Here is a 12,280-nt window from a genome sequence, read left to right on the forward strand (position 1 = left end):
TTTCATTCATCATGATAGGGGGACTTGAACGGCGGTATGGGCTGTTATTGAAAGTGTTTAAGTGCTGGAAATATGCTCATTGGATAATAGTTTGCAGGGTGCTTTTAATTGCCCCCTTGATTTAATGCAATTTACATATTTTTATTGTTTGCTCTCTCTCTTTAACGTGCATATACAACGTCATTATCGTGGTCTGCACAAACTTGTCATCATGCGTGTATTCTGCTAACTGCACTGTCCATAACTATTTGATAGGAATACATTTCTAGCCTAGGCTATTTCCTTGTTTTTCGGTGATTTAGTGGGCTCGTTTGTGGGATGTTGTGGATGAGTTTCACCGAGACCGCCTGCTCTGAACAACCAATCACCGTACTGACCGCTTCTAAACTCATGCACGAGAATCGACGTAATCCATAGCAACGGCGCGTCACTCTTAGTTCACTCTTAGTGATTTATCCTTAGTATGAGTAGGTCTCAGCGGCTTTGTGAATAACTTTTAAGAAAAAACTCCTACGTAAAATGTTTTAGCGCGAGTTAGGAGCACTCCTAGCGGTAAGATAAAATGCTTTGTGAATACGGCCCCAGATCTGTGGGAGACACTGTCATCCATTTACTGTACATTGTTATAATGTGCAAACACATGCTGTTATGTATCCCCCTCCCCTCTGGACAGGCGTGGAGCCCGTTGGTAACGTTGTGATGAAGAAGGCTCTGTTTACCGTGGAGACCATCAGTGCGGGGATGGGGGAGGTGCTGGTGTACATGGAGGACCCTGCAGGACACAGAGAGGAGGTGAGAACCAGGGTTTTTTTTGGGAGATGCTTTTGAATCATCTTGGCATACTAGTTTTAACATTTTTACAATTTCTTCCAGGCTAAGGTGACAGGAAACAATGATAAGAACCGCACCTACTCTGTCGTCTACATCCCTAAAGTCACAGGCATGCACAAGGTGAGTTATTTATAAAAAAAATAAAAAAATGTAATCCAATGATTTTTAAGATATTGACAAACCTGCTGAGGCCCTGTTATGGTTACCTTAGCATTCTGTTAACTCTCTCTCTCTCTCTCTCTCTCTCTCTCTCTCTAGGTGACGGTGCTGTTTGCAGGGCAGCACATCTCTAAGAGCCCCTTCGAGGTGGAGATCGGCATGGCTCAGGGAGACTCCAGCAAGGCCACAGCCCAGGGGGCAGGCATCGAGCCATTAGGAAACATTGCCAACAAGAGCACTTACTTTGATGTCTACACTGCAGGTAAATGAAAACATGGACGATGCGAGAGAGGTTTGGACTTTTTGCTTTCCTCAAGTTTCAAAAAATGTAACTGCAATTTTTTTTCTTGCAAAAATGTATAACATGTCACAATTCTGCATTCAAATGTCAGAAAGTTAACATTTTAAACTTGGATAATGTATACATATAAAATAAATATTTAAAGTGATGGTGCGTCTCCTTTTATGGCGTTGTATCTCCTTTAAACACGTTTCGACATGTGTCAGTGTTTGATTGTGTGCCAGAGGCAGTCATTAATTGACTATCCAATATAGAGCCACACTTTTACAATAAAGAAGTCAAATGTTTGGATCTTCGTTGTTTTTAACTCTATGTTTTACGGTTTATTATGCTTTGTATGTTTTTGGATCTTCATTTATCAGAGAAACAGGATTCGCTAATGTTAGCGTTTAGCAGGCTGCCCCTCCACTCTATATCTACTTAGCAATTTTTAACATGGAACCGCTTAATTCAGTGTTTAATACATTTGTTTTGGAGAGGCTCTGGCTACAAAAATCTCCCGAACCATGATCAGTGAAGGTATCCTAACTGGGAGAAGATGACTTCAGAGACAGCAATGGATGCAGCCAAACCCTTAATGGAGTAGTTATTTAGTAAAAGTCCTCATTATCATTTTGATTGAGCGACCCCTTGTGCGTCTAATTTTTATAATTACACAATTTCCTTGACCTCTATCCGCTCTGTCCTCAGGCGCTGGTGTTGGCGAGGTGGAGGTGATGATCATTGACCCTGCCGGCAAGAAGAGCATCGTGCCCTGCACCATCGAGGACAAGGGCAACAGTAGCTACCGCTGCACCTACAAGCCCATCCAGGAGGGGCAGCACACCCTCTACGTCACCTTCGCTGGGGGCCAGATCAGCAAGAGCCCCTTCATGGTCACCGTGGGCGAGGGTAGGACTTCTATTGATTTATAAGCAGCAATTATTCCACATCACCATCCCTGAGAAAAATGGCATCAGATGTTGCTGAAGCATTCTGTACGTTAATGTTTCCCCTGTACATCCACATTACATTGATGGAAGCCTCTATAGAGTGGTGCAGTGACGCTTTTCGTAAGTTAGCTTCCCAAGGGCTCACTTGACTAAAGCCAATAGGATTTATTTATTGAATAGCGGATTATTTCAGAAAATATCATCTGTGGCAAACACACGTTATGATACTTACACGTGTTGTTCAACAGGATACCTCAATTTATCACAATCACTTTATGATTTATGAATCGTGAATGCAATCGGCAGAAGTGAAAGCTATCAGCACCGCTAAGCTTACCGCGGCTAATATTTGACGTTATGACATTAAGTAGTTTTATTTAATCACTTGTTTGAAACAGCTTTTGTTACCTACAGATCTAATTTAAAGCAAATAACCTTAGAACTTTTTTTTTACTTTGAGACGGCAGAACAGGAATTGGCAAAATGCTTACTCATAAACTTTTAGGACTCATTCCTGCACCACTCTGACTCTCGGCTATAACAAAGTCTACTTGGATCTAAAAGGCACAAATATATTTGATACCTCGTATATATCTGCTTATCCTGCTGTTTTCTCTTCAGTTGTATCTAATGCTGTCCTGTGGTTTCCTGCTGCTCTACTGGACGTCCTCCCTCTTCCTCCTCCTCTCTTCTCTCTGATAGAGGCCTGCTGGTATCTGTCCTCTCTCTGGAGCAGGCTCTTCCTTCTGCTATCATTTCCTGTTTCCTGGGATATCTCTTTGTGTGTGTGTGTGTGTGTGTGTGTGTGTGTGTGTGTGTGTGTGTGTGTGTGTGTGTGTGTGTGTGTGTGTGTGTGTGTGTGTGTGTTGTGTGTGTGTGTGTGTGTGTGTGTGTGTGTGTGTGTGTGTGTGTGTGTGTGTGTGTGTGTGTGCTGGTGTGTGTGGCTGAGTGTGTGTGTGAGCATATGTGTGTGTGTGGCTGAGCTGTGTGTGCGCGCCCATGTAGATATTTCACTGCTTTATATATGTGTCAGCGTAAAAGTCATCTGACGATCATCTAACCTCAAAATAACGTAATCATCAGTAGATCAAATAGCTTTCATATTGTTATTGCAATATATTTCCTATTGACTATTGGTTCAATATATATATCCCTGGTTGGATCAAAGTGTACAATTATTACGCTGCAGTTTGTATTCTCACTTGAAGTCTTAAGTTTAACAACATGTTTTTATCTTACTAAATGCTCTGCTTCCATCCATTTGTGTTGGCGTTTAACCTTCCAAAAGCAACTTTCTCACTGCACTCAGAAAACATATTGTCTCCCCATGGCACTCACTAAAATAGTATTCCTTTAACCTGGTGGATGAACCTTCTAACATACAAATGTTTCTCTGTTATTGGATTATTAACTTCTGTTAAGTGGTTCACACATTTATACCACACCTGCACACATCCCCTGAAGACATCAAAAAAGGATTTTAATATAATAAAATATAACTGTATTCTTCCTCTGGTGTCCTTAAGTAGTCCACTTCCTGTAAAATATCTTGAGCCCCTTTTAATAGCCTCTGTTGCTGCAGGGTTTCCTCTGCTTCCTGCAGGGCATCAGCCCTTGACCCAACAGATCCTATTTGTACGATCTTTAAAAGGAAATGGAGGATTAGAATGGAATATCGTTTAGTCACACATCACCACACACACAGCGTTAACTTAGACCCTGCATTTATCCCATCCTAGTATTAGGAGCAGTGGGCCGCTATTAGTCTTTAAGAGGCACCTAACTGGCTCCTCATATACAATGGGAACCACAGTTACAGAATAAAAATAACCAGTGATCGTCTTCGTCTTAAACTTGACTGTCCTTTTTGAAGGCGTGCAAAATTCAAACACACATTCACTATCAAACTAAACTGGCCCCTCTGGAAGCACCACTCTACCCTCCGTAGTTTAAAGACTTGATGGGTCGATTCTCTGGTTTCTAAGTCCCCACTGACTGAGCAAAGTGCTGGCAGGAGATATGTAGGATACTCCACTTCCTGTGTGAGGATAAAGAGTCATTTCCTTTACACTGCTCTAAGACTTCCCTCTGTGAGATAAGATGGATGGATACGAGGAGAATACTGAAAGCGCTCCAGCAGTCTTTCAAAAACGATGAATGTAATATTCATCTTTCACCTCGCACCTCTTTCCCCGTCTCCCCTGAAAGCACCACTGACACAGTCATACTGTTGGAGGCAGAATACATCTCTTCCTCTCTCACTCTTTGTGTCTCTCCACAGCTTGCAACCCCAGCCTCTGCAAAGCCAAGGGTCGGGGTCTGCAGCCCAAAGGCCTGAGGGTGAAGGAGACCGCAGACTTCCAGGTGTTCACCAAGGGGGCCGGCACCGGAGAGCTCAAAGTCTCCATCAAGGGGCCCAGTGAGTCCAGCGCAAACACTACAACGACACCACCTAGTTCTTTACATTGGAAATGGTTTGATCAACTCTTTATCGATACTGGTTCTGATGTAGATTGTAAATGACATTTGAATCATTGATTAACCTGTAAAAACAACCAATAGACAGGAAACAGTTTCCAGTACAGTAAATACTTTGAGGGAATAATACTATTTACCATATTGCAGTCAGTAAAGGTTTTATTGCACAAGATGACATTGCGATAAAAAACAACAATGTATTGCTCAACCGAAGTTAGTCCATATGTGTCCTTAAGAAATAAAATGTTTGAAAATGCTGTCGAACTAATCCTTACAAACTCTTACTAGCTTTATGATGAACTGTTTTCATCATTAGTTTTCAAGTATCCATCAACTCCTTGTCGACTCTCTTCTAGGGAGAGAAGATCATCTGCTCAAAAAGTCTCTAGATTTCTACATCGGCTCTTTTATCATATATCCATGATGCAAAACAAGAAAGAATACATTGCCATTAACTTCACCTTGGCCTTAAATCTGTCAGTTAAGACAAATTGGTTAGATGTAAAAAAAAAATACTAAAGTGCAGGACCTTGTTCACAGAGGGTCTTGAGGAGCCGTGCAAAAGAAAAGATCTTGGAGACGGTGTGTATGGTTTTGACTATTACCCCACCACCCCGGGGACATACTCCATCACCATCACCTGGGGAGGGCAGCACATCCCCCGCAGGTACACACACTCACACTGAAACAAACTCTGCTACTGAACCGCTGTCCCTGTCCTCTGACTGATCGCCCTCTGCTCCCTTTAGTCCCATCGAGGTGAAGGAGGGTGAGGGCCTGGGGCGGGCTGGAGCACGGTATAGTCGGCAAATCAGCTGACTTTGTGGTGGAGGCTGTTGGAGACAATGTTGGCACACTGGGTGAGTAACACACGGGGAAAGAATCCTGAACATTTTAGTATCCACATTTTCCCCTCAGTTCTGCGCTCGCAGCCCTTCTAAGCTCGCGGTGTGTTTGTCTCTCCCCGTTCAGGTTTCTCTGTGGAAGGCCCCTCTCAGGCCAAGATAGAATGTGACGATAAGGGCGATGGGTCATGTGACGTGCGCTACTGGCCCACAGAGTCTGGAGAGTACGCCGTGCACGTGCTCTGCAACAACGAAGACATCCAGCACTCTCCCTTCATGGCCGAGATCGTCAACGCACCAAACAAAGACTTCTACCCCGACAAGGTATACACACTTTGCTGCAGCAAAACACATACACACCGGCAATCAGTGTTCACTTTCCATCTTGTATATTGTGTCAAAAAGTACAAAGCTGAGGGAGGGCTTATATTTATTTTTTATAAAACAAAGTTGTAAATTTACAAGGAGGAGACTCGGATATTCCCTGTGATGATTAAGTCATATATTTGTGACAAAATTCCGAATCTCTGAGGATCTAAATACTTGAGGTGCTATAAAACACATTTTCCATCTACAAATTAATGTAGAAAACATGAAAATCATGGTACGGAATTATTTATTCGATTATTTTTTATTTGTTCGATTCTGTTTTTTTTCCAGCACCCAACATTTTTAGAATAAAGACATTTTTCCCTATCATCTATTGTAGCTGGATATGGGGTCTTAATATGTTTACAATGCATGTCATTATATAGTCAGTCTGTATGGTGCAGTAGATATTTAGCCTCGGCTGATTTAACCACCGAGATGCAAGTGACTGCTGGCTGGACTGCCAGCCACCCAACCTTGCAAAATTAAACGATGTGGTTCCTTGACATAGATAACACCATTTTGATGAGTTGTATTTGTTGTAACTGTGTGGTTTGTCTAGTGTTATATTATCTATATATATATATATACTGTATATTATCCACATTGCGTAATTCATATTATTTTTAACCTACACTGGTCCTTATACAGCTTTGCAGCCTTTGACATGTATTCCTGCAGCGTTGTAGCTATAGCCCAATGTAGAGCTGTATTCCTTAAGCTCCATGGATGTGTGTTCCAGGTCAAGGCTCAGGGTCCAGGTCTCCAGAGCAGTGGTCTGGCTGTTGGGAAGCCCACTGAGTTCACAGTGGACGCTAAGCAGGGAGGAAAAGCTCCTCTGAAGATTGTGGCTCAGGTAGGGCTGTGTGTGTGTTCCAGCAGAAATGTGCTGCATGTGTGTGTTCTGCTCCTCAGTATACTCACACACCTCTTTGTTCTGTGTCCACTTGTGCTCAGGATGTTGAGGGAACTCCTGTGGATGTACAGGTTAAGGATAATGCCAACGGCACATATGCCTGTAGTTACACACCACGTAAACCCGTCAAACACACTGCAATGATCTCCTGGGGAGGGGTCAACATCCCAGAGAGTCCCTTCAGGGTGAGTACACACACACAAACGTTTAGAGGGTTTATACAAAGGACATTATTACAGAAAAGTGTTTTTGATTGCAGATGAATATTGGAGCAGGATGTCACCCTAACAAGGTGAAGGTGTCGGGCCCGGGGGTGGCCAAGACCGGCCTGAAGGCCTTCGAGCCGACGTACTTCACTGTGGACTGTGCAGAGGCCGGACAAGGTAGAGACATATAACTGTTGCACACATTACTCACGGATAAGTATTTTCTAACACTGCTTGTTGGCGTTTTATAAACTAATGAGAGACCTGCAGTGTGTTTGAAACTGCAATAATCAACATTGGTTTATCCACAATGGATCAAATTGCTGCTTATGTCGTAGTTTCAAACCACAAAACACTATTGCACAGCTCTGCTTTCTTTTCGGTTTCCCAGAACAATTAAGCGTCCCTCAGCACATTGTTTTGGTTTTTCCGGTTGCAATTTTAGCCGTCATTGTTCCAGGAAGTTGAACTGCTTTGTAAACCCACTTTACATCACCAGCTCAGCACCAATTGGCCTATAGACATGGAAGAATTTAGCAGCTAAAAAGCCAGAAATATCACTCTGGAGGTGGTGGAGAACAAAACAGAGGAAAAAGAACATTTAAACTTTGTCGATAGTTAACTGGTTATACTGCCCCTAAGCGTATTTATTTTTCATTTTAGTGTGTTTATTTTAGTTTCTCAATCATGAAGTAATGAAGACGTTTGTCTCCGGCCCTCAGGGGATATCAGCATAGGCATCAAGTGTGCCCCTGGAGTGGTGGGGCCAGCAGAGGCCGACATCGACTTTGACATCATCAGGAACGACAACGACACGTTCACTGTGAAGTACACCCCCCCTGGTGCGGGCAGCTACACGATCATGGTGCTGTTCGCAGACCAGGTGAGTCTGAGTGCAGCAGGAGGGACAGCAGCAGGTGGACGGCCCAGGATTCACTGGGTTTGATCAAATGTGTCTGACTGCTTGTGTTTGGTGTTCAGGCTATCCCCATGACGCCCATCAGGATCAAAGTGGACCCTTCTCATGATGCCAGCAAAGTGAAGGCAGAGGGCCCCGGACTCAGCCGCAGCGGTGAGAAAGAGAACAGTATTTATTCAGTGGGAAATATTCCATCTCCATATTTAAATCTTTAGCTTTCTCTTTACAGTTTTTGTTTCACTATAGTGCTGCTCAGAGCTTATTCCCACATGTGACCAGGGGTGGAAGAAGTAATCAGATTTTTATTTTCTAAAAGTACAAATACTATGGTCTTAAAGTACTGAATTGATGTTATATGGCCTTTTCGGTTTATTGTATAGTTTTTTTTATGTGGGGCCAATTTACTAACCATTTAATCTTTAAAATACTTGAGTATTTTTAGTACACGACTCCAACTTTATTTATTTACCATGTGTTTTATATGTAAAGAGTAACTATGAGTGTTGTATAAATGTATTAGTCAAAAGTGCAATATTTGCCTTTCAAAATGTAGTGGAGCAGAAGTACATGTAGCATAAAATACAAGTACAAGTTTGTCATTAAAGTACTTAAGTACAGTACTTGAGTAAATTGAGTTACGTTTTTACGAGGTTTTTCTGAATGAATTGGCAGGAACTGATACAACGTTTTTATGAACTGCTGGAGTGACCTCTTGGATTAGTCGGACTCACTGACTGGTTCTCTGTCTCTCAGGTGTGGAGCTGAACAAGCCCACCCACTTCACTGTGAGCACCAAAGCAGCGGGGAAGGCTAACCTGGACTGCAGCTTCAGCGGGCCGACCAAAGGAGAGGCTGTGAAGGACTTTGAGATCATCAACAACCACGACAACACACACACCGTCAAATACACACCTGTGCAGCAGGTACCATGAGAGAAGCACTCGCATACTAACATGCACATGCAGTTTTTTAACATATGTTAATTTGGTAGATTAAGGTTCCATTTAGATTAAAATACACGTTAAGGCAGGGTATAAGGACGGGGTTACCTTGTGATTGACAGGTTGCTACCCCAATATTGTCAATCTTTGAGTAGTAGATATTTTTTGTCTTACCACTTCAACCCTTTCACAGTGTTTTCACTTAATGAAAGTTATTGGTAACATTTTCATGTTTTTACCTTTTTTTAAAAAGTATTTTTCAGTGTTTGTTTGTACTCTGCTCAGCACTGTGGCTTATTTGAATCCCAAAATGTCAAATTTTAACTTTACTTAATAAGAAACACATTCTGATAAAGCACTGTGATTGACTTGGTCAGCTGTTGGTCTGCAGTTCTGGTTCTTTAGGATGCGTTAAGTCGAGTGAGGATCATTCTCTCCACCCGTTGCTTCATAATCATGTGTGATAACATCTCTGTCCCTCCCCTTCCTGCCCCAGGGTCCTCTGGGAGTCGCCGTGACCTATGGCGGAGATAACATTCCCAAGAGCCCCTTCAACGTGGCTGTGGCCCCCACACTGGACCTCAGCAAGATCAACGTCACCGGCCTGGGGGACAGTGCGTACTTCCTTATCTGTCATACCTCACCACGGTCTCATATAAAGATCTGTACAGAACACCAGCTGGTGTTTCTGGGTCTCAGTTGGTTTTATTAATGCGACAATCATCTGTTACTCTTCACCTGTAGCATTTCTTACATGAAATCCAATTTTTGTCTCTGTAGAGATGACTGTCGGCAAAGACCAGGAAGTGACGGTGAAATCGAAGGGGGCCGGGGGTCAGGGGAAGGTCGCCGCCAAGGTCACCTCACCTTTAGGGAAGCCAGTGACCAGCAAGGTACTGCACATGTTTAACTGAATATCAGCTGACCATATGTTTTCCTCACATAAATTGCCTTTTTAATAATATATAAAAATGATAAATGTCTAACAGTTTGAGAAACGTTTTTATCCTAACATGATGCATGCACTCTTTTAATGTGTTTTTAAACTTTTAATATTTGTTGTTGCAGGCAGCCCTCCAGGTGGAGCTGACCTACGACGGAGTCCCCATCCCCGGATCTCCCTTCAACCCCACAGCTTACCCCGTCTCAGACCCCTCCAAGGTGAGACAGTTACTGTCAAACACTACACATCCAGACGAGGAAATGTGAATTATACAACATGTAAATGAACTTTCGCTCTATTTCTTACGTGGATATAAATTATTTTCTGCATTCAGATATCTATATTTCATTACATACTTTATCTGTAACTATCTTACTCATGCTTCAACTCTGATACACTCCACACTCTTAGCATATTTTTATTCACCTTCTAAAACACTTGGTTTTCTGACTGATGCTACTTTAATATACACAATTTAGGAATCTAAGTCATTCTGTTATATGTATAAAATTATAATTTTAAACATGATTAACTAAAAGTAATCTGTTGCTGATATACATCGTCTCTCTTTACTCTCAGGTGCGCTGCTCTGGTCCAGGCCTGGAGCGCGCCAAGGTGGGGGAGAAGGGGGAGTTCGTGGTGGACTGTACCAACGCGGGGCCGGCCGAGCTGACCATCGAGATCATCTCTGACAGCGGCACCGAGGCGGAGGTCCACATCCAGGACAACGGAGACGGGACCTACACCATCACCTACATCCCCCTGTACCCCGGCTCCTACACCCTCACCATCCGCTACGGAGGCCAGGACGTGCCAAACTTCCCCGCCCGGCTCCCGGGCCCGCCGTGGACGCCAGTGGAGTCCGTGTCTCGGCCGGGAGGCAAAGGTACACTAATGATATGATATATCAATTATTCCTATAAAGAATTTTGGTCACTATATTTTAGATTATTTATTTTTTTGCATATTCTATATGTATGCATTTGCATAAATATGCACTTTAAAAAAAATGGTCAACCTTTTCAATTTGTTTTTTCTGTTGTCAGATGTGACCAATCCAAATTGAATTACAGTCTCTTTTTGTCGCTATGGAATCCAATATTTGTGCCATCACTTCCATCTAATCAGTCAAAGTGATCTCATATAATCCTGTGTAAAAATGATTCCAATAAGTTCCACATAGTGTAGTAGTGTGCATATTTCTAATTTGGAAAAAGAAAAGCACTCAGATGTGTTTTTATGGAGTTGATGCGTCCCTAGATGTGACCAAATCTCCAACAACATGCTCTCCCGTGTTTCCAGGAGTTTTCCGGGAGGCGACCACAGACTTCACTGTGGATGCTCGAGCTCTCACACAGACCGGAGGCAATCACATCAAGACCCTGATCAGCAACCCGTCGGGCAGCCGCACAGACGCCCTGATCGCTGACCGCGGGGATGGAACCTACAACGTTGAGTACACTCCCTACGAGGAGGGTGAGTTCAGACCGTAGGAACAGTGCAGCACATGTGCTTGGTTTTCTCAGGGCAGAGTTTAAAGCTCAGACTGTGTTTCTCAGGCCCACACAGTGTGGAGGTGTGCTACGATGGCTCTCCGGTGCCTAAGAGTCCGTTCCGTGTTGCTGTCACTGAAGGCTGTGATCCAGCCCGTGTGCGTGTGCACGGTCCAGGCCTGAAGGGCGGCATCACCAACAAGGCTAACAAGTTCACCGTGGAAACCCGGTGAGTGAGAAAGATTCTCCATTTGGAAGAGTTTACGGTGGAATGTGACCCTGCTTTTGGTTCTAATGTCCGCGTGTTCCCTTTGCAGAGGAGCAGGCACTGGGGGTCTGGGTCTGGCCGTGGAGGGTCCTTCAGAGGCCAAAATGTCCTGCACTGATAACAAGGATGGCAGCTGCAGTGTGGAGTACATCCCATACGAGACCGGCACATACAACCTCAACATCACATATGGGGGACAGCCCATCAAAGGTACAGCTGGGAAAACGAATCGGAAACCTTCTTCAAATGATTGTCATGTTTAACTTCTTTAATAGTTTAAATATTAGTTATTTAAAGGTTTCATCCAAATGTAAACCCCTGGTTCCCTTTTCACCTGAGGGGAGAGAAATACAGTGAATATATTTCTACTAGATGGTTCCGATTCACCATACTTCATATCAGCTTGACCAGAAAGTTCTGCAGGGATGACTATTTTTGTAGACCAACTCTGGAGTTAGTGTCAGCCTCGTTCCCTTCATAAAAATCCATTAGTTTTGGATGATTGGAAAAGATGAGCTAAGCCAAAAATGTTTTATTATACTTACAAGTGGAGTGTGGACTGCTACTTGGAGAGGTGTGTGGCTGAGTGTGTGTGTGTGTGGCTGAGTGTGTGTGTGTGTGGCTGAGTGTGTGCATGCGTGTGGCTGAGTGTGTGTGTGAGCATATGTGTGTGTGTGGC

At 43.4% G+C, this 12,280-nt stretch overlaps 1 protein-coding gene across 1 annotated transcript in view; it reads left to right on the forward strand.

Annotated features, from left to right (window-relative positions):
- LOC104941162 (filamin-A-like) overlaps positions 1 to 12,280 on the forward strand; it is a 31,136-nt gene that overhangs the window by 4,909 nt on the left and 13,947 nt on the right. The window contains 22 exon segments of the mRNA XM_010766222.1: positions 674 to 792; positions 874 to 951; positions 1,090 to 1,252; positions 1,982 to 2,182; positions 4,505 to 4,642; positions 5,242 to 5,368; positions 5,451 to 5,465; positions 5,467 to 5,561; positions 5,674 to 5,870; positions 6,658 to 6,771; positions 6,873 to 7,016; positions 7,091 to 7,214; positions 7,760 to 7,920; positions 8,019 to 8,109; positions 8,710 to 8,879; positions 9,394 to 9,511; positions 9,678 to 9,790; positions 9,966 to 10,058; positions 10,420 to 10,726; positions 11,143 to 11,316; positions 11,400 to 11,562; positions 11,651 to 11,811. Of these exon segments, the coding sequence (XP_010764524.1) occupies positions 674 to 792; positions 874 to 951; positions 1,090 to 1,252; positions 1,982 to 2,182; positions 4,505 to 4,642; positions 5,242 to 5,368; positions 5,451 to 5,465; positions 5,467 to 5,561; positions 5,674 to 5,870; positions 6,658 to 6,771; positions 6,873 to 7,016; positions 7,091 to 7,214; positions 7,760 to 7,920; positions 8,019 to 8,109; positions 8,710 to 8,879; positions 9,394 to 9,511; positions 9,678 to 9,790; positions 9,966 to 10,058; positions 10,420 to 10,726; positions 11,143 to 11,316; positions 11,400 to 11,562; positions 11,651 to 11,811 (3,066 nt within the window).

This window comes from Notothenia coriiceps, unplaced genomic scaffold (genome assembly GCF_000735185.1).
Source record: "Notothenia coriiceps isolate Sejong01 unplaced genomic scaffold, NC01 NC01_scaffold00003193, whole genome shotgun sequence".
NCBI classification, from domain to species: Eukaryota; Metazoa; Chordata; class Actinopteri; order Perciformes; family Nototheniidae; genus Notothenia; species Notothenia coriiceps.